Genomic DNA, 25,607 nt, shown 5'->3' with positions numbered 1-25,607 from the left:
CCTGCTTTTCACACATGTCTGTAATAAGTGATTTCCCTCCTCTGGCTTCTTTCCAATCTATTCTTTGTCTCCTATTTCCATCTATTTCCCTATTTCATTCCACTTTGCACTTTTCACCTCTTTAACCTCTTCTTCGTCAGTCATATCCCTTCTTGTGTCTATACTCCATAGAGGCAGTCTCTGACCTTATTACACGTGGTCTCTCTGCCATCCTTCTTACACTGTTATAGGAAGCAGTCTCCAACAAGAATTTTAATGAAAACCACTCTCAATGAAGTATTTCCTTCTGAATTTTCCTTTGAAAAATACATAAAATCCAAAGATTTTACACTAAAGTTCATATCAGAGAAAAGGCATATCATTGAGGTTTTTAATAGGACACAAGGGAAAGGATGAACTTCCAAAAAATCCTGAATTCTAGCTCTGTCTGTTTGTGTTTTCTCTATTCACAGTAACCCTGAGCTGTGAAAATAATGCCAAATACTGTACTCTATTTGATCATTTTCAAGTATTTTAGTTGTTTTCAGAATGACATTAGAATAGGGTAACAATTAAAGTCCTATATACCATAATGCTAGCTAACTATTAAACTTCTTTGTTGCTGAGGTTAATTAGCAATAACACTTATGATCTTACCTATGCATCTGTTTAAACAGACTTCAGTTTTCATACTGCAGTCAATTACAGTGGTTTTCAGAATGAAAGGTAGAAAAATACCCCATATCTATTGATCTGAAATACAGAAAAGGAGAGAGAAGAACAATATATGCACTCCCAGTGTGCATTATTTTTCATCTCCAGTGCTGATAAAGCAAGCACTCATTTTAGTGATAAATCAGCATTAAAGTGGGATGAATAGACTCAAATATTAAAACAAAGACAGCACGAAACCTTCTAAAAATAAAAACTCCTCCGTTACAGTCTCCTAGATTGCAAGGTATATGGGGATTTCTATTAAGTGCTGAGATTTCACTTCAAATGCATGTCATACTCAGAGTATTTCTCATTGTATGAACTGGGGCATAGCTTATTACAGATAAAGAAGAAAAATGAAATGACTAGGCTGCCCAGAAGGGAGAACACTAACTTGGAAGTCAGCACTCTTGGATGCTCTTATCAGCTCTGTGACTTTCAACCCATCCTTATCCCACCTGTCCCCAAGTGCCTACCACCATGGCATAGCTGCCTTTGCTTGTGGCTGTGGTGAGTAGAAAGGTGTGAACCCCTCTGGGGAGCAGTTCAGATATTACTGGACTAAGTTAGATGGTGGAGGTGGCCACCTGGTTCTTCCGTTTTCCTTTTGTGCAACAGTATGGACAGCTGCGTTTGAGCAATATCCCTGGTACTGTTTACTTTTCTAACACAGACATCATCACAGGACTACTTAAACTGGTGTAATGCAAATATAACATTTCAGTTAGAAAGAAAAAAATATCAGCTGAATTTGTGCATCATATAGATATTGTCTTTTGCTGAATGCATACACAGGGAGAATGAAGCCTTACCATTTCTGGAGGAATATTGCACTGTTTTTTCTGTGGAGGTCTCTTAGTCAAACTTGTTCAGCAAGATTTTTGCTAATTATTTTGCTAACTTCTCTTAGATTTCATCACTTTTTGTACACTGGATGTGCCTGAAAAATGAGTCCATCATTACACCAGCCCAGCCCTTGTGCCTCATTTGTCCTTCCCCTACTAGCAACTTGACTCTTCTGCCCTTGCTTCATGCCAGCACTCTCCTACCAAAGCTGTCAGCGTCGCATTTAATCTGTGATAAATACAAACTGCTCCCAACTCCATTTGCCTAGGGGATAGCAGCTCTATCTGCCACATTTAAAAAATTATCATCCCTGTTGTTAAGAAAAACAACAACTTAAAACACCACCCTTGACTTTTCTCATTACTTACAGACTGAAATTTCCCCATCTGTCTTTCCTCAGCTGTGTTCTTGAGAAAGAAATCCTATCTTCCATTTCCTTCCTCCCCAGTGAGCATATCCTCATCCACTATGACAGCTCATCTCAGTGTGACTACTCATCTCTAGGTAGTTCCTTGCTCCTAGCTGTAGGTCTCTTTATTTCTGCCCCTCAGCATACCTAATGACTTTTTATGCCTTAAAAAAGAGCCCTTTAGCTCACTCTTCCACCTAACCATCCTCCCTCAGACACTTCTTTTTCATTTCACTTCTTTCAAAGATTTTTTTTTCTCCTTCCCCCTCTGCAAGAGAATTTAGTTATTCATCACCATGTATTAAATGATTCATTCACCGAGATATTTCACGGTGAATTTCATTTCTCCGACACCATCGGTCTCTGTCTGTCTCTCTTGATTCTGTCAGACTCCAACAACTGTAAACTATAACTTTCTGCTCAACTAAAAGTTTCAGGCTCTGGACAGGAAGACCCTTTGACTCTGAACCCGTTAGTAAGCCCCTTTAGCTTAAATCCATGTTCACAAGGCCTGGGACTTTGACTCTGAATTAGCCCTGAAAAACCCTCAGGTTTCTCTCATTAAATTTATTGATTGCTGTTACTTGCATATAACTAACACGTTCTTTTACTTTGATCCAAGTTGTACTGGAAATCCTCATTTCACATGCTCATCACTTCCTGGCATGACAGAATTTGGTGGTTTCTTCCATGACATTTTCAAATCCCAGTCCCACTCTGAAGGGCTGTGGGACCTGGGAAGGGCATGCAGGGGTCTAGAGGAGACTGGGTATGAGTACACTTACATCCTTCTCAGGTTATTGTCCTGTACTGTCCTGGAATGTGAACTGCTTCCGCCAGCTCCATTAAATCCATTTTCATCTTTGAGTACATGAAGGACTGAACTTCCAGACACACATCACTTCATCTCCCATGACTAAGGCTGCACATCCTTTATTCCTCAATCTCATGACTCAGGCCCCCTCCATTTTCACACTGGCAATGTGCAGAAGAGGAGGCAAGGGAATGAGATGGAGGATTGATGATTCTTTCTGTAGCAATACAGGAAAAACCAATTCCAAACAAAACCAAAAGGCAAGGCTCAAGACTCTGTCTCCTAGAAATTATAATTCACTGCAAATATAAGCTTGAAACAGGTGGAAGATTGGCCTTTTGAATCAAATTGCAGCTGATCATCATCTTAGCTGGAGGGGCAATGGGAATTTGAGACTCATCCTGATGAGCAAAATAATGCTTCCTTACCGTTTCCTCGTTGGGTTTAGCTCTTGCATGGATAACACTAACAGCTATGTTGTTTTCAAACATTGTGTGTTATTGTAGGCTGCAGATTCCTGCATCCTGCAGCTCCATGCAGTCCTGGGACCTACCTCCCAAAAGTGGAAGATGATCTGAAGCCTCTATAGACAACCCCACAGCTGTATATAGCAACAGCAGCTGCTCTGCCTGATTAAGTAATGCCTTGCAAGGCTTCAGGTATGCAGCAGTTGCCACTATGTCCCTGTCAGGAAACACAATTATCTTCATAGAGAAGTGAAGAGGAAGACTTGCACCGTGTTTCTTGAACTCAGGCGCAGAGATTCACCCAAGTAGAAAGGAATGGCAAGATGCATTTAACCTCATTAGTTTCAGTAGGGCTGACTTTGTGCAATCCATCAGTGTACAGATACATTAGGGGAACTAAACTATTTCCACATCTCATTTACATAATGGATGGGATGTGAAATGAGTCCTATGGAAGAGAAGCGCCCTGGAGGCACTAAAGTTTATCACAATATGCAAGAGTTCTTTTAGATCATTGCATTAAATTTCCACTAACAAGATAACAAATTAATTGTCTGTATTACTGTACTAACCCAAAGCGGATAAAGTGTATGATTTCAGCAGAGGAAGACAGCTGTTTAAGACAGCTTGGTGATTATAGGAGGAGGCAGAAGAGATTAGTATGTCTCCCAGGATTTGTGTGCCATGATGCCAGCCCTCCTCCTGCCCCTTTAAGAAATCTGGCTCTTCTCTAATCTGATGTTGGACTTGAGCTTTATTAGTGAAGTGAGGGAGAATGAGTAAATCAACTGTATCAGACAAGCCTCAGGACATCTGGAAATTGATCATTCTGCAGAAATAAGCACTCTGTGTTTATTAGCTGGGAGTTCATCACTATTGCTTCTCTTTATCCAATTCCTAAGAGATTTCAAAGCTATCATCATAGCATTAGCTCTTCTGACTGTGCTACTGCAGATAAAGATCAGAAGATCTATCTAATGATGGCTTTCTTGGTCTCCCTCTTTCCTTCTCTAAAGCTATCCTGATTTTTAAAAAAAGTAGGAAAATAGCTGGAATGAAATAAAGCAGTCTCCATGTCTTAATTTTTTGCCTGTTGGCAATGAGAGTAGTTTTTTTTTTATTCTGCAGGAACTTGGTTTTATTCAGGGGGACACATCCTGCAGATTAGAAAATCCCTCATAGAAGAGGTGGAATTTGAAGTTTCTAATGTGGTGGTAGAAAAGGGAGGAAGATAAAAGGACCTAAAGCCATAAAGCAGTGCTGTACATTGAAAGTACGGTTATTTTTAAATGATAATACATGTCAAATAGAAGCCACGGAAATGAATTCCATAAGTTAGAAAGGTAATAATATTACTTTAAGAAGAATAATTACTTTCCTTAACTACATTTATCACATAGTAATTCAGTTCTCCCTTCTGGAATACGATGCAATGCCAAACTTTTGACTGTTTTATTTAAAATCAGCCTTAAGAAAAGATTCACCCAGATACAAGGTTTCTTCTGGTTCTTTATTCAACATGGAGGAGTTATCAAAATGCAAATACTATGACAAACTTAATGTTTAGATGTGCATTCCTGTATATCTACATTGCATAGCTACATTGTACAAAGACACTGGGAGAAAAATTGTCTGTAAGAGTTTTCTGATAACAATGGTCAGATGCATAAACAGTTTAAGTACAGCTGTGGATTTCCAGAAATCCATGGGGAGTATGAAATCCAATGCAATGAACTCTCTAAGAAAAATTTTCCCTAGCAGAAGCTTCACGGAGATCAGTTTTTGTCAGCTGATTTTATCTGTTTTCCAATGGCAAATTAACATGTATTATCTCTTTTGAACTGGCACTTAAGAGTTGCAGCTTGGGTGCACATTGTGCTAGATTCTGTACACAAATTAAAGAAGAAAAGGTGGATATTGTCCAAGAACCTTTCCATATAAGTACAAGATGAGAGAAAACAGATGAATGCAATAAGCAGAGTGAGCATGATTTAACAGTAAAGCAAGGATAGTTAATTAATCTGTTTGTACAGAGCCTAGCACCACATGGAGCTAGACCACATTACTTGCAACGTAAGTAAGTACTTAATAAAAACAACAATAATGACTAGGCCTTTAAAATTAATGTATTAATTATCAGTCAGAGCTCATAAGTTGCTTAGCCAGTGAATGAAGAATGCCAGATTTTTATCCAAAGTATCAGGGGACCCATAAATCTTTTTTTAAAAAGGCCAGTTTCACATCAGTATTGTGTTCCCTCATACACAGGCTTTCTGCCAGTCTGCCCTTGTCACAGTGTACACCAAAACTAACTCAAACGAGGGACAAGCTCATACAACTTTATTTCACAAAACAGCCAAAACCACACAACAGAAACCAATGAGAAACAGGGGTAAACCGAAATCAATCAACACTCTAATAACATTTAACACAGAACAGGTTAGAGGTGTCAGTCAGGGTATTGTTACTACACGGCAATACACACAAGAATGATGATCCAAAGTGCGCACACACGCTCACTCACAAACCGGGAAACTCTCTCGCTCTCTTGTGGGTACCCAGAAGATATAATCGCTCACCGGGGGGGGGGGAAGGGCTCACTCAGGGATATATCCAGAAGAAATCACTCACCAAAGGAGGTGAGGGCACTCAGTCCCGGGAAGTTTCCTCAGGTGGCATCCCAACCCGAGAGGAGAGGTCCCAAACACAGGCCCACTGCTCCGAGAAGACTACACTCAAAGTGGGTCTCCGGCGGCGCCCCATTTATACCCTGGGTCGGATCTGAGCTGTGGTCATAATTGGTCATGATCTAGAAGCTTCTCTGAGCCATGGCACCTCACTGGCTGTGGACCCTGTCTGGCGACCAAGGGGTCCCGCCCCTCTCCTGCTCCCCCTGCCGAGGTGTGTACGTGCCAGGGGGCACGGCAGAGCACAAAAGGCGCGAAAATGAGGCACGAAAAGCCGGTGATCGCCATGCCAAAAGCCCCGATCTTTATCGGAGGGGGGGGTGCGTACCTGTCACAGCCCTGAACTAGAATAGTGCTTCTCCTGATTCACCCTTTTACTTATGATCATTATGATTATTTATTCATAATCATGCCATCATTGTTTTAGGTTCTTGATAATCTCCTTCATGTCTGCCCTTGCTTTTGAAGCTGTCCTTTCCCTTTGCCCTTTCTCATTAAACAAATAATGATTGATTTCCTCCCTGCTTTGCCAGCCGTTGCTCACTTGCATGTGCACGCAGTGTTGTCTGTGCTATCAGTAGGACTCAGGAAAGTTAAGGTATGGGTCTTTCATGGTATGAAGCGGGCTCTAATTTGGAGGAAATGCACAAAGATCAACAGACAGGTGGTAAATAAAGTCTGAATCGGGCCACCCATGTACATCATCTGGTTCTCTTTCTGGAGCAGCGACAAAGGATAAAATACACTGGAATCATGGATGTGTGTGTGAATTTTAAACTCTGAGCCCCCTGTGATGGTGTTGCAGATGATTTATTTTCACCATATTCAAAGATGTGTTGAACTGGGGGGTTCTCTTACATAAGGCCTTCTGAACAGAGCACCCCAAATGAGAAGAAATAGCCCAATGAAAGGTGATGATACTGTGCCAGCAGGTCCATCCACTCAAGGGATAGGCCTCCCACTACTGCAGCATGAATCGCAGCCTTGCGAGCAAATTGCTGCACCTCCGTGGGTTTCCAACAGTGCCTCTGAGTCTCTGTTTGCATTTTGGTATCTGTGAAAGAAACCTGATGGTTCTTCATTATTGGCTGCTCCAGATCCATAAATTACTCCTGTTCCTCAATTTAGATGAGAATTTCAGTGAGGTGAGTGATACAGGCTGAAGAAACCAAGTGCCTAAAACAAAAGACAGATGGCTGAACCCATGATTCACTGGCGATGAGCTTCAATTGGGCCATGTAGACTTTGAAGTAATTCATTACATTTGTATCTCTTCTGTAGGGGGAGGATTTTCCTCAATGATTTGTATGACCTTGATAAAGCCAGATAGGTGGTAATTGAGCAGCAACTACTTCTTCAGAAGAAACAGAATAAAAATATTGAAAATATTGACTCACCCCAAAGGCAGTAAGCAGCACTTTGGTCTTTGACCTTTAAGCATCCTAGGGTAGTCAATAACCTGGCTGTTAGATGCTGTGCCTGCCACTGATTTTGATTTGGGAGTAGTTTAACCTTGAACCACGATCCAAGTAACCACGGCAACAGGAAGTCGGCCTCTCCATCCAAGGAGTGGGAATCCATAAATCAAGGTCCCTAATGCAAACACTGTGTGCAGGTAGAGATTTGAGAGGATAAGTGGTTTGTGAGGGATTACCTTTGAAAAAATGAATGACTGTCCCTTGATATGTTGAAGCACAGCTTCACAGAGACTTTTTTTTTATTAATAGAGGTCAACAGGTTACAGCTGCATGTTTTCATACAGCTCTTTATATAGGCCCTTCAGTTTAATTAGAACCAGATGTTGAATTTATGAGGTTGTTAGCATTATTATGTACCATATGCACATGCATATATGTGTATGTGTATTGATACATACACCCACATGTACACATTTCTTGCGCAAAAACTACATTAATGAATAAATAATGTTAAGGCTCAAACTCAAGCACTATGGAGTGGTGAAACCTCAGTTTTGCATATGCACATTTCCATAGTGCTGCGATCCCATAGGCGTAATTACCTGGTCAAATATCCCAGTTATTCTGTGGGACACTGCTTTATTCAATGTATAGCGCTCACCTAACAAACAACTATTTGGTAGCTGGATTTTCCTCTCACTATTCAGTGTGTGACATCATGTCTCATTTATTCCACATTTCTAAGCCTTGGTATGAATAGATGAATGTTTCATGAATGTTGATAATTTTATTTTTGCAGCACTGCTCTTGAGATGAGGGGTTTATTATTGTTCTCATTTGCAATACAGAAGCTGAGCAGAGAGAGACTGAAGTTGAATGGATACAATTTGAGATGCTTAATACTTGATTTGAGGCTCTGGAAGGATGTGTGGTCTAATAGGCAGAAACTCCTCTGCATATCTCCACCAAGCCATGACCTGTAATTCTGTCTCACTCCTGACTATTTCTGTGCTCAGACCCGTTCTCCTCTGTTAAGTCCCAAGCTGATATCAGGTCACAGGTCCCTCAGGACTCCTATCTCCAACTGGCCCACTCTGTAGCCCTGTCTTTCAAACTCCTCTCACCAGTGCAGTTCTTCTGTGCCTGAGTCTTCTGGAGATCTCTTCCACAGTTTCTGAGACAACCCATAGGTCTCCTGATATTTCACATTTCATGTGCAAGGGACAAAGGTAGGGACTGTTCATAGCAGCTCCAAGCTGCAAATACAAGGAAATGTTGGTTGGTATCTGGAGAGGCTGAGCGCAGCCAACAGACGTAGAAGTTTGTGCAGCAGTTTCTGTCTCTGCTTCGAGATCTTCTTGATCTTCTGGGAAAGGTATCAGGGTACTTGTGGGAACTCTTTGAGGAACTACCAGGTGCTATCCAGGCGCAGCCAGGGATAGCAGTGGGGGCTCACTGCAGCAAGGGACAAAGGCCCCCATCTGCTGACCTGACCTGCTGTCCAGGGAGGTTTGCTGCTGGCCTGGGGCTTGGATCAGGGAAATTGTGGAGACATACCAAACCAAATCTGAGTGGCAAATCAAATCAAACAAAGGTGGCAGGAGACTTGCATGAATGACCAAGGAGCTCCTGAGTAATGTCAGACATAAAAAGGAAACAAAAAAGAGGTGGAAGCAGGAATAGGTGACCTGGAGAACTATAGAGACAATGTCCAAGCATGCAGGGATGGGCTTAGGAAGCCAAAGCCTGTCTGGAGTTGAATCTAGCAAGGGCAGAAGGGCAACAAGAAATGTTTCTACAGGTACATAAGAATCAAAAAGAAGCCTAGGGAAAATGTGGGTCCACTGCTGAATGGAGCAGGGACCCTGGTGGCAAAAGACTGGCAAAAGACTGAGGTACTCATTGTCTTCTTTACCTTGATCTTTACTGATAAGACTGGCCTTCAGGAATCCCAGGCCCCTGAGACTGGTGAGGAAAGGAAACTTACTCTTGGTGGAGGAGGATCTGGTTAGGGAACAGTTAAACAAACTGAACATACATAAGTCTATGGGACTTGACAGGATGGACCCAAACGTGCTGAGGGAGCTGGGTGATGTCATTATGAGGCCACTCTTGATTATTTTTGAAAGGTCCTGGTGACTGGTATAGGATCCTGAGGACTAGAAGAGAGCAAATGTCAGTCCAATAAGGGCAAGAAGACCCAGGGAGCAATAGGCTGGCCAGCCTCATCTTAATCCCTGGGAAGATGATGGAGCAGATAATCCTGGAAAGCATTTCCAAACATGAAGGACAAGAAGGTGATCGGGAGTAGTCAGCATAGATTTATGAAGGGAAAATCATGCCTGATCAACCTGATGTTTATCTCGACTTCAGCAAGACTTTTAACACTGTCTACTCTAACTTCCTTATAGACAAACTGTTGAAATACAGACTAGATAAATGTACGCTGAGATGGACTGAAAACTGGCTGAACTGCCAGGCTCAAAGGGTTGTGATCAGTGGCACAAAGTCCAGCTAGAGCCCATTCACTAGTGGTGCACCCAAGGTGTCGATATTGGGGACAAAACTATTTAACATGTTAATTAATGACCTGGGTGATGGGGTAGAATGCACCTTCAGCAAATTTGGAGAAGATACAAAACTGGGAGGAGTGATTGATGTGCCAGAGGGTCATGCTGTCATCCAGACGGACGTTGATGGGCTGGAGAAATGGACTGACAGGAGCCTCATGAAGTTCAATGACAAGTGCAAAGTCCTGCACCTAGGGAGGAACAGCCCCATGCACCAGTACCTGTTGGGGGCTGACCAGCGGGAAAGCAGCTTGGCAGAAAAGGCCCTGGGGATCCTGGTGGACACCAGGTTGACCATGATTCAGCAATGTGCCCTTGCAGCAAAGAAGGCCAACAGCTTCCTGGGCTGCATTAGGAGAAATGTTGCCAGCAGATAGGGAGATGATCTTTCCCATTTATTCAGCACTGGTGAGGCCACACCTGGAGTACTGTGTCCAGTTCCGGGCTCCTCAGTACAATAGAGACATGGACATATGGGAGAGAATCCAACAAAAGGCCACAAAGATGATTGAGTGTCTGGAGCATCTCTCCTATGAGGAAAGGCTGAGACAGCTGGGACTGTTCAGCCTGGAGAAGAGAATGCTTAAGGGGACCTTATCCACGTGTACAAATGTCTAATGGGGAAGAGTAAAGAAGATGGAGCTAGACTCTTCTCAGTGGTGCTCAGTGACAGAGGTGCTCAGTGACAAGAGGCAGTGGGCACAAAATGAAACACAGAAGGTTATGTCTGAACATCACAAAACATATTTTTACTGTGAGGATGACTGGGCACTTGAACAGGTCTCCCAGAGAGGTTGTGGAGTCTCCCTCCTTGGAGATATTAAAAACCTGACCAGACATAGTCCAGGGCAATCTGCTCTGACCCTGCTTGAGCAGGGTGGGGTGAACTAAGTGATCTCAAGAGGAGCCTTCCAATCTCAGCTGCTCTGCAATTTTTGAATTTTCATGTAATTTAATTGCCAAAATCTGATGTATTTTATCTGAGGCCCATGTGCAGGTTGATATTTGAAAAGAGAAGGAATTTATGAAGGATTACCTTTGAAAAATGAATGACTGTCCTGGATACGTTGAAGCCCAGCATCATAGAGACTGGGAGAGGTTTTCATAAATTGGCAAAGAAACAACATGAAGTCCTCACCCTAGTAGACTTTTGCTCCGGTCTCATGAGAGTGAGGCTACTGGGTTTTTACAAAGCAGCAACTGCTAGGAGTTTTCTAAAATGGGCAAAAAAACTGAGGCATTTTAGCTGCCTTTCCGCTTGGTAAATTCATATACTTATACATATATGTAATATGTATACACACACATGAACTCACAGAAATACTACATATAAATGAGTGGATACACATTCAGGTGTATTAGGCAGATATCTAATATGTAAAATTTCAATCCCAGCAGTTTAAATTTGACACATTTACAAGCAAACAAAATGGGTTCAAATCATAAGATAGTTTGGAAAACATTATTAAGGGAGGAATCTACCAGCCCTGAGTGCATAAGTTTTATTTTTCTGGAATATTTGACCTCTTTGGTATATTTCTACCACTCATTTCTTCTGCATTGTAATCCCTAGGTAGAAAAATGGATGACAAATTGCTCTTTTTTTTAAACTCCCACCTCTTTAATAAGTTGTAAGGTAAATTTTCATTGGGAAGGGGATTCCTAAAAAATAAGTATAATGTACTTTAGACAGGGAATTACATACTGAGGCTATTCCTGATGCTTGCTCCTTACTCAGATGAAACACACACTGAGTCAAGTCATTATAGAAGAGAAGTGTGTGAGTGTGGAGAATACACTAGCCAGAGAATGACAAATAGACAATCCCACTAAATACAGATATGAAGCATGTCTGTCTTTATACATATATCAGAGTGTGGTTTTGATTGGAGAATAAAAAGTAGTAATGTGGAATTATTATGTTGGTTTACCATTGTTTATAGAGATCAGTGATGGTACATCCTGAAGCAAAATTATATAAAAAAAACCCCAACCAATCATGATCCTTGCTAGTATCAAGACCATATTACAGGCACATACACAGGAAAATGTGGAAATAGGGTAGCAAGGACAGCAGCTGACTACTCTGTTGCAGATATCCCCCAGACAGGTTGCTTTATCAATATTTATCCGAATTTTATTTCCTTCCCCAGGAATTGCAGGTCCCCACTTAAAAGCAGACCAGACTTCACTTCATAGTAAAATGGAAAGTTCTGCCTGTAACATGATGACCAGAAGGAAACCAGCAGCTGTTGACAGTGTTGCAATGCCAACTCCAGTATTATCTCTCTTACCTTCATCATCAGCAACATCTGAAGCAGGTAATGTTGTTTCCCTCCATCCCCTCTATATCTTCCCCATCTTCTTCCTTCTGGCACTGCACTGAACAATATGTGCTTGTACTGCTCTTCCTGATTGGAGAAGTAGCTGCAAATGTGCATATCTAATGTGATAATCAGGCTGTAATTTTTCGAACACTTTCTTATCATGATCATATCTTGGCATATCAAATCTATTTTATTCACATACCACCACTTGTGCAATAATAACGACACAAGTAGCACCAGCCTGTATGGTCTAGCAGGGGACTCTGAAGCAAGATTCGGCTTCCTTTCTCAGCTCTGTTGTTCATTTATTTGAATATTCCTATTCCTGTAGCATGAACATGCCAAATACACAGTGAATAGCTAAGGAGCAGCTGAGATATCTTTCTGCATACTTCAGTGATTTTAGCATAATATTCTGTCTTGCAAATGTGAAATTGGCAATGAACAGTGATTTAAAATATATCAGAATAAATAAGTCAGAATAGCATGTTTTTCAATGAACTTATATTTTGTGCTTCTATTTTGAATCAGATCAGAAAGGTGATAGCTTTTTACAGTCAGAAATTGAGCCAAGTCGTTCAGGCATCATCATGCCTTTTCTTGGGCATGGATAGGAAGTTAATCTTGCATTGTGTCTTAATTTCAAGGGAATGGGGAACCCACAGTATATTACCCTACATGCAGCCATTAGGATTTTCATAGTCCTGTCAACCCTTTGATTCCACATTCACAAAAAATGTATTTGTATCACTGAGTTATGGAATGATTACATATTTAATTATGCAATTGAAGTGCTGTTTCAGTGCACTCATTTTGATTTTCCTCTCATTTCCTGAATAAATAGTGAAAACAAGGGATCCATGCTGTAAAGTAGCTCTATAAAGATAAATTTTTATATTAAAAAATCAAGATTCTCTGTTTAGTCTTTAATACTTTCCTATACATATACTAAGGACAGATTTTTAATGTAGAGAATGGAAGCACACAAATATTTTATGATTAGTTTCAAGATGAAAGTGTATGCTTGACTGCATAGTTCATTCTTTCCATTTTCAGAAGTCTAATTAAATTGTTGGATTATCTGTAGCCCAGATGTTAAAATAATTTAGTTGAAAACTGAAAGAAACTGTGTTAATGGGAAAACAGGACAGCGCTATGGGTTTCCTGTAATTAATAGGGAGCTCTTTGAAAATTCCTCCATTCAAACCAAGTCGACAAACTGAGCCCAGCTGTTGAGCAGTCTTCTCTGTGCCATGTTCTTGCAAGTGGCCTCGGGCAACTCCGAAGGGATGGAGAATGACAGGCAGTAAGAAGGATCTTTAGTGCTGCAGACATAACAAAGCCATCCAGAATAAAGTTAGGGGAGCAATGGAGAACTTCCAAGGGGTCTGACCCACCTGGGCTCACCTCCTCATTCAACACCGCTGTGCTGGAGTGGGTCCTCCAGCCTGCTTTAAGCTGCCCTTGGAAACGTATATTTTTGGTAGACATTTCTCTCTTTGCCTCAGATGCTATTTCCAGCATCATATCAATCCTCCGTGACTTCCCAGCATGGCCTGCGGCTGTTTCAATTTGTCTCTGTCTGTGAGACGGAGCCTCACTGCATCTGTGTACCCCAGGGAGGGGAGAAACACCGGGCCTCTTATTTTAAATATGTAACGGTGGTTTTTAAGACTAACACTGGTTCTTGCTTGTTTGCAGCTGCTAGGTGAGGTTGTTTGGAGAGTGGGAAAAGGATGAAGGAAAAGTACAAAAGCCTGCGCTGCATCAAGTATTTCTAGTTTCTCTTCACTTTGAGCTGGATTGTGCCAAATAGCTTCAGGTCTTCATGGAGGCAGCGCGTGGCTCTGCAGCCTGGGGAATTTTAGGGAGATAACTGTGCCCAGGCAGCAAAGTGTCCCCCCCCGCATCCTCAGCACCTGGAGGTTGCCATCATGTTATATCATCTCTGTAGGAGCGTATTCCTTTTTTCATGTCTGCATGCAAAGATAGTGTTACTAATTTCCCACCTTCCCTTCAACACCTTTTAGATTAATTCCACCAGATAGTGTAAGATGAAAGTCTTCTTCCCCAAGCAAGATTTACACATGCAAACAGCAAAGTATGTGCAGGAAGAGAACAACAAAGCCTAAAAACAATGCAGACCAACTTGGGTCCAGGGTTGGGCAGGGTCTGTCTGGATAAAATGGAAAAGATTAGTACTTAGCTTTGGTTTTCAGGAGAGCAGTATATCACGTGGCAATATAGTGAAATATTTTATATCAAAGATTGCTCACCAAGAGCTTCCAGATGAATTGATAACACCTAATGGCTCTCACTTCAATAGTGGTTTATTTTGGCTGATCTCCCTGATATTTTGTCATATGCACACCTCATCAAATCTTCCCCCTGCAGACCCATCAGACTCTTTTCCACATAGTCTCCATACTCCAAATGTAGAATCAGATGTCCCTGACTCTCACTAGTCAAAATAATATTGGGTTTCCTAGTATCTCCTTTAAAAAGCTTGACTTGAAAGCATATTACTTATTGTACATGCATTCTGACTATTGGCAAACTATGTAACACAACTCAAATACTTCCTAGAGCTTGCAAGTTCAGAGGCTTGCTAGGAAGAAAAGCCAAAGGATTATTAGTAGCTTCTAACAAGCTTCCTGAAAAAGTCATAAACACCCCAAAGCATTTACGAAATAAAAATTAGTGCAGTAAGCCAGCATAGAACAGCATAGAAGTTTTTTTTCCAAAATTAGTTTCAGTCCAAAAGGAAATGGACTATCAGCTTGCAAAGTTTTAGGAGGGCAAAAAAGTATCTAAACAACATGAAGGAAGACACTGAGAGTGTTGTTCAGCTTATAGATTTACATGTGTGTAGATATCTGCCCACAACTGTTTGCATATCAGTTAATTTTGGAGAACTAGGCAGTTTGGCAGAAAGCAGATGCCTGTCTTTGCTCCACTCAGGCACTGTCTAGTCACCATCAGGCTCCACTCAGGACACTCAGCCTGGATGACCTGGACCTCTTGGGTGCCTAAGACACCCATTGGATTGGGCAGGATGGACAGGAGACCTGCACCTTCCTTATTCAGTATCAGGGTGTCAGAAGGATGTCCGTGGTCACCTTAAATTGCATTGAGTTTTAGAAACATTTTAGAAACAGAGGTCATCCTCTACTGACTATACAGACCAGATCTCCATTGACTGCGATGGGGTGGTGTCTCGTCCCACTCGGTGGGTTGTGAGATGGGTGAATCTTTTTGATTCCCCAACAGTTTGTGTACCAACAAAGGCTGATCTCCGCTCAGCAGAGCCGCGTGGTCGGTAGAGTCACAACAATGACTCAGAGGAACAGTCTGGCCAGCAACTTTATTAACTGGCGAATTCAACAAATGGACAAACTTAACAAACTGGCAAGCTCAACGAATGAACAGAGGCGATTTGGCAATGGAGCTATTTTCCGGGCAACCCATCACAATTTATCCCAAACTTACATATATTGGAAGAGTAGAGGAAGAAAGAAGCAAGAAAAGGAAAGGAAAACAGAGGAGGATAGAGAAAGGAAAAGTATCACCACCCTTGGATCCCACGATGACGATGACGATGACAGACATGACAATCCTCCAGTGGTGGGCGCGTGCGTGGTTCCCTGGAGGGCGTGTCTTTTATAGGCTAATCCCCACCTCCAGGTACGCCCCTTCAGGACTTACATGGTTCTTGTTCTAGAAAGTTCTCAATCTTCTGCGCAGGCGCTGGGGGAGGGGGGTGGTCGCGAGGGGTCTCTCGGGTTGTCGCAAGCCCCTTCCTCAGGTAAACTCTGTGTGGCCTCTGGCCATACATGGTAAGGTCCAGCAGAACCCAGAACCGCGCATCCTCCGACGCGCTCTCCACGTCCTGCTCTCACTCTCCCCCACCCCATGCTCACCGACCTGCTGTCGCCATGCAAATAGCGCCTCAAGTTGCCACAATGTTTGAGACATTAACTCTTTCAGTCTCTCACAGGTGGTAATACTAAGCTGCAGAAACAACCGACTACAGATAAATCTCAGTGAAGACAAAATCTTTGCAGATACTTGGATAATGCTTTACTTCAAATTTGTTTCCTGTCCTTTGGCTTACTTTCTTTCCAATGAAAGTTGAGAGCAATGCCAAATCACTTCATTTCACCATGAACCTTGCAATTTTTCCTGTATTTTTGCTAAAATTCCCATCTTCAAGATTTCCATCATCAACTGAAAAAATTCAACTTTACTTTCCAGAAAAAAATTGCATTTTGATTTAAAAAAAAAAAAAGTCTTGAAAATGTGCTCTCACAATAGTAATAAAAGGCAAAAGGTGGACAGCAAATACAAAGAGTGTGCAAAATGTTTGATTTCTTAAATCTTCTGACCTGAAGCTACTCTCAGGATCTGGGAGGGTCTCAAAGGAGTTGAATGCTTAGGGCTGGAAATATTGGGACTATATATGTCAATCACCAGTGAGGCCAGATGAGAGTAATAATTTTGTGTGACAGGGATCTAACCTTTTTTTGATCAGATGACTAAGAAACAGCTCACTGCCACTTGCCCTTAGGGCTCTCGCATCCACACTTTTTAGGGATGACCTACTTGAGAGGAATCTTGTGCAACTAATTAGCTTCTCCTGAGCAACTTGGATATTTCATTTCCTTTCTCTTTTTCTTTGGTACCAAAATGACTGCATTCCTCTTTTCTTTTGTCCTCTGTGAATCACAAACTGCAAGTGAGTTTTATTTTTCTTTTTGGTGTGGGAAGTGGGTTACATATGGAAAATGTATTTTGTTTTGTAATTAATGAAAACCAGACTTTGGGAAGTTGGCCATCCAGGTTTTTATTTATAAGAGAGCATATGTCTGTGTTTTGTTTATGACTCACTCCTACTTCTTGCATTGTAACTTGGGTTTGTTTACGCAAGCTCTTTGCTGAATCCAAGCAACATGGTGGTATAAGAGCCAATAATTTATGTTCTCCAGGAGTGGAGGACAGCGAGTGAGGTTTGTATGCTGAATCTGTCATAGCCCATAGTGAGGAAGAGGAGATTCTACTACTCGATGGCTCCTGGTTATCTACAGAAAATGCTACAAAAGCAACTTTACTGAAACTACTGCTAGAAGATTAGCCTGTTAGCCATGAAGGAAGTGATAACCCCTAAATGAACCTTTCTCGAAATCTTGGCTGCTCTGGGAACTTCAAGGACTTCAAACCCAAATGACTGCTTGACAGTCAGGTGTAAATTAAGTTTGCCAGTAGATGTGGGCTGAGGTTAATTTAGTGGGATGTTTTATTCTTTACTGAAAAGAAATTCTGAACTCCATCATTTCTTTTCCAGCAGTGCAGAATGGTTATGTTAGGAATGAAAGGGAGCAGCAGTTATTGCAATGGCAGAATTAATACGTTCTGTTTCTCTCACAAAGGGATAGTTACTTATAATCCATGTGCAAATCCTGAACTCTGAACAGATGCCACGTTCAGTAAAGGACAATAAGACAATTTAAGAAAAACAAACAAGGTCTTGTGTCCTAAGCAAAGGACCAGGAGCCAAGAAATGTTGGGTAGTCTTTCCAGTTCTGACAATGACTCACAAAGTGACCTTGGCAAGAGACTTAACTACTTTGGACTTCATTCAGATCTAAAGTAAGCGATCTGAACCAGGAGTAAGCTTACTTTGGGGGCCATTAAAGTCAATTATATGACTGAGTAATTTCAGCTAGTATCTGCAGAGATTATAGTAAAGAAACTCAGGCAGGGTTAATGAATTTGCCACAGGTGAGGTGACCCACACAGCTTGTCTGTGCCCACTAGTTTCGGTAACAAACACTTTTCGTACTAACTGGCATCCATGGCAAGAATCAAAGGCTGGGGTGAAGACATCAGGAGCATATGTTGGGGGTATAGAAAGTTTAATAGTTACGGTGGGCCAATATGACAGCTATGCTAAACAGCTTTTCCTTCCCTCCCACTAGAGGTTTAGAAATGAGAACGAAGCAAACCCATGGTAAAACATTGCTGTAGAAAAGCTTTGTTGCTTTAGAAGAAGGAAGAGCTGTAGAGAAGTCTCTGAGGACTGCTTAATAGTCAAAGTTGTGTTTTAATCTAGGACAGTAAAAAAGGAGGTAACAGCAATTCTTCTGGGACTGTAATAAATAATCTTTTCACTTTCTTTTAGTTGCTTTACTATGCAGAGTCCTTTCTCACAGCCATTGCTTCTTCAGTAGTCATATTCAGCCTATTGAGCTTAAAAGCATCTAGTCTTCATGACATTGAAAGCGGGCAAAGGAGGGTTTCCATTCATTGTTGTTTGACCCACCCTTGTTTCTGTTCTTTTCTCCCAACAGCCAGCCCACCACTGAAAAAAAGGTTCAAGCGCCGTGAAATTGAAGCAATCCAGTGTGAGGTGCGCAAGATGTGCAACTACACCAAGATCCTGTCCACGAAGAAGAACCTGGATCACGTGAACAAGATCCTGAAAGCCAAGAGGCTGCAGAGACAATCAAAGACAGGCAATAACTTTGTCAAGAAGCGGAGGGGGCGTCCTCGGAAGCAACCCCTCTCCTTTGACGAAGACTCCAGAGACCAAATGCCCGTTCTGGAAAAATGCATTGACCTTCCCAGCAAAAGAGGTCAGAGACCGACACTCAATCCTTTGATATTGGAGCAAGCAGCCACTCAAGATACAATCATGGCCACAATCGAGGCCGTCATACACATGGCTCGAGAGATGCCACCTCCGCCACCTCCTCTCCCTCCTCCCCCCCCTCCCCCCCCTCTCCCTTCACCCCGGACGCCCCGGGTTGGGAAAAGGAAAAGCAAGTCCCCACAGGAGGAAGAGGAGGACGTGAAAATGAAGCGGCACCGGAAAGGCAGAGGGAGTGAAAGCGAAGGCCTTCCCTAAGGCCAGCGCACCCATTGGATGTCGGGTGCCGGTAGCGGGGCACGCCGGGACTGAGGGACTGAAGGCAGTGGTCCGCTTCGCCCCTGCGGCAGCACCAGACTCACTCATCCATTTGGCGGCCGGAACCCGTCATGGAGAGCTGTGCCAGCCAGGGCTCTCATCTTCCTCTTCATCGCTTTGGCCCCAGCCCCCCCAGGAAAGAGGGGTAAAGGGTGCAGGAAAGGTAGGGGATAAGGGGGGGCAGGGGGGGCAGGTGTCAAAGTTGGGGAGTGCGTCTACTTTGCAGAGTTTCCAAAACTAATCAGCATCTCAGCATTGCTGTTCTCATACCATACCCGGAGGCGGGAGGTCGTCCTCGCAGAGAGCTGAACGTTGTCACTAGGGCTGCATGCTCAACTCTGATTCTGTTTGGCAGGCCAGGTGAAACTAAGAGTAACCATACCATAGTAGAAATCACTGTAAAAAAAAAAAAAAAAAAAAAAAAAAAGAAACAAAAAACCCCAACAAAAATAGTGTAATTTTCTCAACTGTGATCTTCATTATAATCTGTTTGAAATTTTTTTTTCCAGTTTTATATACCTACCAGGCTTGGGGCAGCATAACCCAAAATGCCTGACTCCTGCTAGAACTATATATTTCTTTCTCATTTACTTGCCTAGTTACAACTAGCTGCAATATAGGCAATAGAAAAGTAGAGCCTTACACGCGCGCATGCTCATTTCGAGTGCTATCCCAAGGAATGACGGAATATCATAGCATTTAAAATAAGGTGTACATGGATATTCAATTATGATAGCATGTTTCTATGAAGCAACTTGGCATTTTCAATGGCATGTGAAAAAGGGGTCATCATCCGTCAACCAAGTTGTTTTGATGCTCGGTACATAGGAGTAGAGAACAGCAAGACACTTCTGGGGAATAGAGTTATAGTAAACATGGACAAAATCACCAAAAAAAAGAATATAAAAAACATACAAGAAAAAAAATAGGACAGAAAAAATAGAGTAAAAAGACAGGGCCCAAACCCACCAGTTCTTACCACTTGCAATTCCCAGTGAAATTGATGGGAAACCCAGGATCCAAATAATTTGCATTGGGTAGCAATGCCTTGATATGTTCTTTTAAAGAAAATAGATAAAGTAGATGTTTGTTTTAAAAAACTAGAGAACAAAACCCTATGAAAAATAGGTTCTTTCTTGGCAATTATTTCTTAAAAAAAAAAAGGAATAAGTGTTCTTATCTGAAAATAAAAATAAAAATGTTCAAAGGGTATCACCACTGCAATTGTATTAATGCCACTTTGGACATGTTCTCCAAGTTGTGGTTGCCTTAATAAACTAAAAAAATTTTTTTTTTGTACATAATGTAATTATAAAGCTCTCAGTCTGCATGGATGCAAACTGTGTGTGACAAATCGTCTCTTTAAATGGTCAGTTCAAATTGTACATTTCTCATTCGAGTTGTACGTTAGCCATTGATTTAACTTGGGTAAAATACCCAAGCTCCATTTCCACAGCCCAATTAAAATGTTTAACTGAAACAAAGGCTGAACATGAAACTGTTCCATTGTAGTAACAATGCTTTTAAAAAAGAAGTCAGTTGTTGAAATTTGAAATAGGTACTTTCAACTTTATTTCATTTCTTTTGAAAGTCCTTCAGTACACTCAACACCTGGCATGGCAAGATGGATATTCAAACAGGAGGGGGGAGGGAAAATTCCAGCAAGGGAGCGGGGATTGGAATTACTTAATGATTCACAAGCCAACTGCTATTCCCTTTTTTGAGAAATCTTTGAACTGGCTCATTGCCAAGGAAACTTCAAATAGCACGACACTAAAAACAAAACAAAACAAAACAACAAACCCAACAAAAAAAGTCCCTGAAAAAAAATATTGTGTTTCTATTCTGTTATTTATTTACAAAAATCATATCAAGACTATGGTGTTAAAGGGACACTGTAAACATACAGCTTATTCTTTTGAGAGACTGATTTTTCTTCTGTGATAGCACCTTAGCTTATTAAAACTGAATGCATTTGGGGTTTGGATTGGGTTGGGGGACTGGGAGAGGGGATTTTTTTTTTTTTTTTTTAAAGGCTGGAACAAACCTTGAGATCCTATCTCCTTAAAACTGATAAGAGGGATCACAGAATTTTGTTTCCAATTTGTTTTGCATCATTCATCATACTCATTTGCACTTTTTGTTTTCCAATTAATGCAGCTTAGAAATAAACTGGCCAGTTGCTCATTCCGTTACAACCAATTTTGCTTTTCAGTTCTCTTGAATTAGCACAGTGTTACTGACTGAAGTTGTAGGCCTGCAGAAAAAAATGCTTAAGCCTCCTCGAGCTCTTCCCTTCTTCCTTAAAAAACATTGGACTGAGGTTTAGTTGATTCAGAAATCTTTTTTTTCCATCTCTCCTTTGGGCCTGAAAGTAGGTGACAGTGTCGCTTAAAATGCAAGAAAAACTATAAGTTTGGTATTCCAGGTAGCCTATAAGCTGAAACTAAGCCAGACAACAATTTACCCTTAGTTTTATCTTCAGTGATCTCTTTATTAGCATTGAAGGACATTTCAATGTGTAGCGAGTGGAGCAAAGGTCCGAAAGGACCAAATTCTGTCATTGAATGCCCATCGTGGCTTCAAGACGTGTCAGACCTTACAGAGTGCTGGATAAGGGCTGGATTTGGGCTGGACCTTTCTGGGTGCACTGGGATGCAACCCCCCCAGGGAAGGATCACTGAATGGCTGCTGCCTCCCATGCTCCTGAGCTTCGGGAAAAAAATGCTCTTATCCTTCCAAAAAGTACTATCCAGAATGCTGCTAGAGGCATAGTGCTTAAGGAGAGCGTCCACTCAGAGGGTACAACTCCATATAATCTTCACTGAGCAAAAAAATTAAGAGGTCCTTTTGTTCCTAGAGAAATTAAGGGTGGCGTTCAAGACTTGGTAGCTGCAAGCTGTCAGTGTAGGATGGGCTCTATCCAGACGCCCAAGGTTTGTTTTTCATGGCAAGAAGGTGCTGGTAGAGTGTGGTGCTGTGATACAGCCTTGGCTGTTTGTCCAAACAACAGCCCGGTGCAGCTGGTCCTGACTGGCAGGAAGATTAGCTTGTTAATTTGTATGAAAGCAGGCTGATAATACTGTTAGATGGCACTCAGAGTTTGTGTTCTGCATGTTGCATAGTCTATAAATATGATAAGCAAGTTGCTGACAGAATAATATTATAAGGCGATGTACTACATGCAGATCATAAAGGATTTAGTTTTAGGGCTTAAGGCTAAAATCTCACTCCTGCAGTTTATTACCCAACAATATTCCAGTAATGAGCTTTTTGATTTTTTTTCCCCTACCACTAGGAAGATTTACCGAGGAACTCTCTAAATTCTCTCCACACATTACCAAGAACTGTATAAAACCAGAGTGAAAGCCCTTTTGCTCATTAAGACCAAAAAGACCTTCCAAACACCTCCACTGTGTCACAGATTAACACACATCTTAGCATGCTTCAATAAAAACGTGAAACAAAATCTCATGGTTGTGAGCCATATGAAATGAGGCCACGGGTTTGCATCCTCTCCGTGGGTCTTGTATTCCTCAACCCAGCGTAAAACCAGGAATGGGGACAAGCGTGCAGGGAGAGAGGAAAAAACCCAACCACTTGTGTCTCCAAGAGCTTCATACTGCCAGTTTCTTGAGCCCTTCAATATTAAATTTTCTGTGAAGCACCTTGCATGTTTTTGGGTAACTGTAAAAAAAAGAAAAAACAAAAAACAAAAAAACCAAAGGTAAGTGATAATAGTCATCAGCTACTAGGGTATCCTACAGCAGGGCCCATGACTCTCCACTTGACAGCAATGCTTTGGACCATTCATGTAGAATATTCTGTTTGTGTTGTTACATTTTTTGGGTAGTGTCTGTTACAATGAGGTGCTGGTTCATCACTGGGGCTTCTGAGTGCTACAGCAATATGACAAATAAACAGGAATTGCTGTTCTGTACACAAGGATTTCCCCAACTCTTATTTTCACAGGCCCTAATTCAGGACTGCACTTAAGCACATTTAAGTACTCCTGAAGAGTAAAAAGAACAACAAAAAAAACACAGGAAAAAGAAAAAAATACAAAACAGGATGGTTTTCTGAATTGAGAAAACAAACATCATGCCCTTGCAATGCCTCTTCCTTCCATATCATCCAAAAACTGGGGTGCAGCAGTTCTGAGATAATTAGAAGCACATTTCAACAAAAGACACATATTTGAGCTCTCCTTAAGATGCCTGCCTAGGTTGTATAAAACACTACATACAAAAAAAAGAAAAAGAAAAAAAAATGTAAAAACATGAAAAGAGCTGCCAATTGGACAACATGGGGAAGCAGTTCAATCCCATGTTGGTTTGTTTTATTTTTCTTTTTCTTTATTTTTTTAAGCTATTTCTTAAATAATAAATGCACATGAAGTGTTAAATATGTATATACTGTATTTCAAAAAAAAATTAAAAAAATCAAACGAATGGGGCACAAGATTGTTCTATAAGTCGTGCTGGCTAATTTTTAGTTTGTATTCATAAGTGGTTTTTAAAAGCCTTTTTTAAAGTGTAATTTGCATGTTCTACTTTGATTGTATGTAAACATATTTTAGAGCAAAAAAATGTATTTGTATTTTATTGAATATAGAGGCAAGAAAAAAACCTTGTACATTGTTTGAAATGTTCTTTTTGTAACAGTTTTTATTCATGAAGCATTTTTGTACATTTAAAAATGGATATGGACTTGATGTTCTTTGAGGCTTAGATACATCTGGCATGCTTTAATGTCATGCTCCTTCATGATCTTAGATGTTGGTTTTTAAACATTTTTTTCTAAAACAAAGCTCAGTCTTTTTGCTACCAAATCAGGTTAGCACAGTATAGAGCACTTAACTAAAAAAAAAAGAAAAAAAAAAGTTAATCCTATTCATATGTTATTCATTGTGTGAAATTAAAGGAATTCAATTCAGTCTAACATGAGTTGTGAATTCTTTTGTCTTATTTCCCATCTGTTTCCCATCACTAAGGAGTTTAATAGCTTTTGGGATACTAATACCATGCATTCACAAGCCCTCTTTATGGTAATGGAGAAAAACATGCTTTGGTTCTGTTCTTTTTTTCTTTTCTTTTTTTTTTTCTATTTTTTTCATTTTCCCAGAATATCCTTAAAAGTTAAAAATGGACTGTGCCATGGGCCCCATGGACAAAAGGGGGATTCACACTTTGAGGCTGTGCGTATCACCAAATGAACAGAAACATCTCTGGTCCAAATTGTGTCCCCAGGCACCAGTATGGTAGTACTCGCCACCCAGGTGGGATTTCTACTCCCCAAGCAGATGGTGCATCCCTCTCCAGGTTCCCTGCAGAGAAGGGAGTCCCAGGGGCTGGGTTATGGACGAGGGGGTGACGGGAGCCAACCCTCTCCTCACTGAGCATCAGAGATGAAGGGCTGTATGCCAAGGGGTATTTTCCATTCTGTGAAATCTCATGCTGTGACTATGGGACCAGGAGCTGGTTGTAGCATGGTTTTAAATTTCTTTTCCAACTTGCTGCTGCCTGTGGTCATCTGCCATTATACAGTCAACCTCAACATCCACAAGTTCCTGTGCAACAACATCAGATTTCCTTTTTCCTCCTCCTCAGAGAGGATCCACCACCTTCCCCAATGGCTCAGCAACTTATGCATGGAAAGTAAATCCTGTTTCCTGGAGAAGGCAGCGATGCTCAGGCAGGATAGATAACTTAGTGTCCTCTCATGTTCTTCCCTTCTGAAGCTTTGCAGGATGGGTTGGCTTGGTGGGACTAACTCATTCAGCCACAAAGGTGACCCCTCTGACTCTGCTGTTTTCACAGCTATCACTTTATGTTACCGGAGTAGAGCTGCTCCAAAGATCTCAAATGTGATGGGGTTTTTTTCTTTCTCCTCTTTCTCTAACATATGCATAGCCCCAGCTTTTGACAAGTTTGCAAAAGCACTGACATCTTTGCTCACTGTTTTTACCAGGCTCTGTGATGTATAAGCCACTGGTCTCCAACTCTAACCACATTTTTTTAAAAGGCCTGCGGTAAGACTCCCTTGGAAGTGTCTGTGAACTGTCAAGTTTTGTGCTTGCTGCTGTAGTATCTCAGGACTGATCTCCCCTCCCGTCAGCTCTTTTCTGAGATTTACCTCCCACCACCACTGAGCTCTGCTGTACTTTCATGCTGTCACCTTGCAGGCATGATGGAGCAAGGCTGGGAGAGTCGCTGTCAGGAGAGTGAGATTTGGGCATGTTGGGTTTCTGTCATTTGAGGTCTGGGTGGGTGAGGCACTCCATCTGTGAGTTTTTCATGCTTTTTTGCCTCTGGTCTCTTTTTCACCAGGTCATTGACACCATGTACAGTGTCAGAGCACCATACTCCTCACCAGTCTCCTTCTGGACAGGGAGGAGTCTTTGATCATCATC

The 25,607-nt window shown here is 41.5% G+C and overlaps 1 protein-coding gene across 5 annotated transcripts in view; it reads left to right on the top strand.

Annotated features, from left to right (window-relative positions):
- SETBP1 (SET binding protein 1) overlaps nt 1-24,121 on the top strand; it is a 283,375-nt gene extending 259,254 nt beyond the window's left edge. For all 5 annotated transcript variants that reach the window (XM_072859829.1, XM_072859828.1, XM_072859827.1 and 2 more), the window contains 2 exons: nt 12,058-12,225; nt 18,579-24,121. In XM_072859829.1, coding sequence (XP_072715930.1) covers nt 12,058-12,225; nt 18,579-19,135 — 725 coding nt within the window. In that variant the 3' untranslated portion in view covers nt 19,136-24,121. The remainder of the gene's footprint in view (nt 1-12,057; nt 12,226-18,578) is intronic.
- The last annotated feature ends 1,486 nt before the right edge of the window (nt 24,122-25,607 follow it).

The sequence above is a fragment of the Ciconia boyciana genome, chromosome 4 (genome assembly GCF_034638445.1).
Source record: "Ciconia boyciana chromosome 4, ASM3463844v1, whole genome shotgun sequence".
In the NCBI taxonomy this organism is placed as follows: domain Eukaryota; kingdom Metazoa; phylum Chordata; class Aves; order Ciconiiformes; family Ciconiidae; genus Ciconia; species Ciconia boyciana.
Note: the sequence above shows the minus strand (reverse complement) of the source record. Positions and strands in the feature narration are given on the sequence as shown.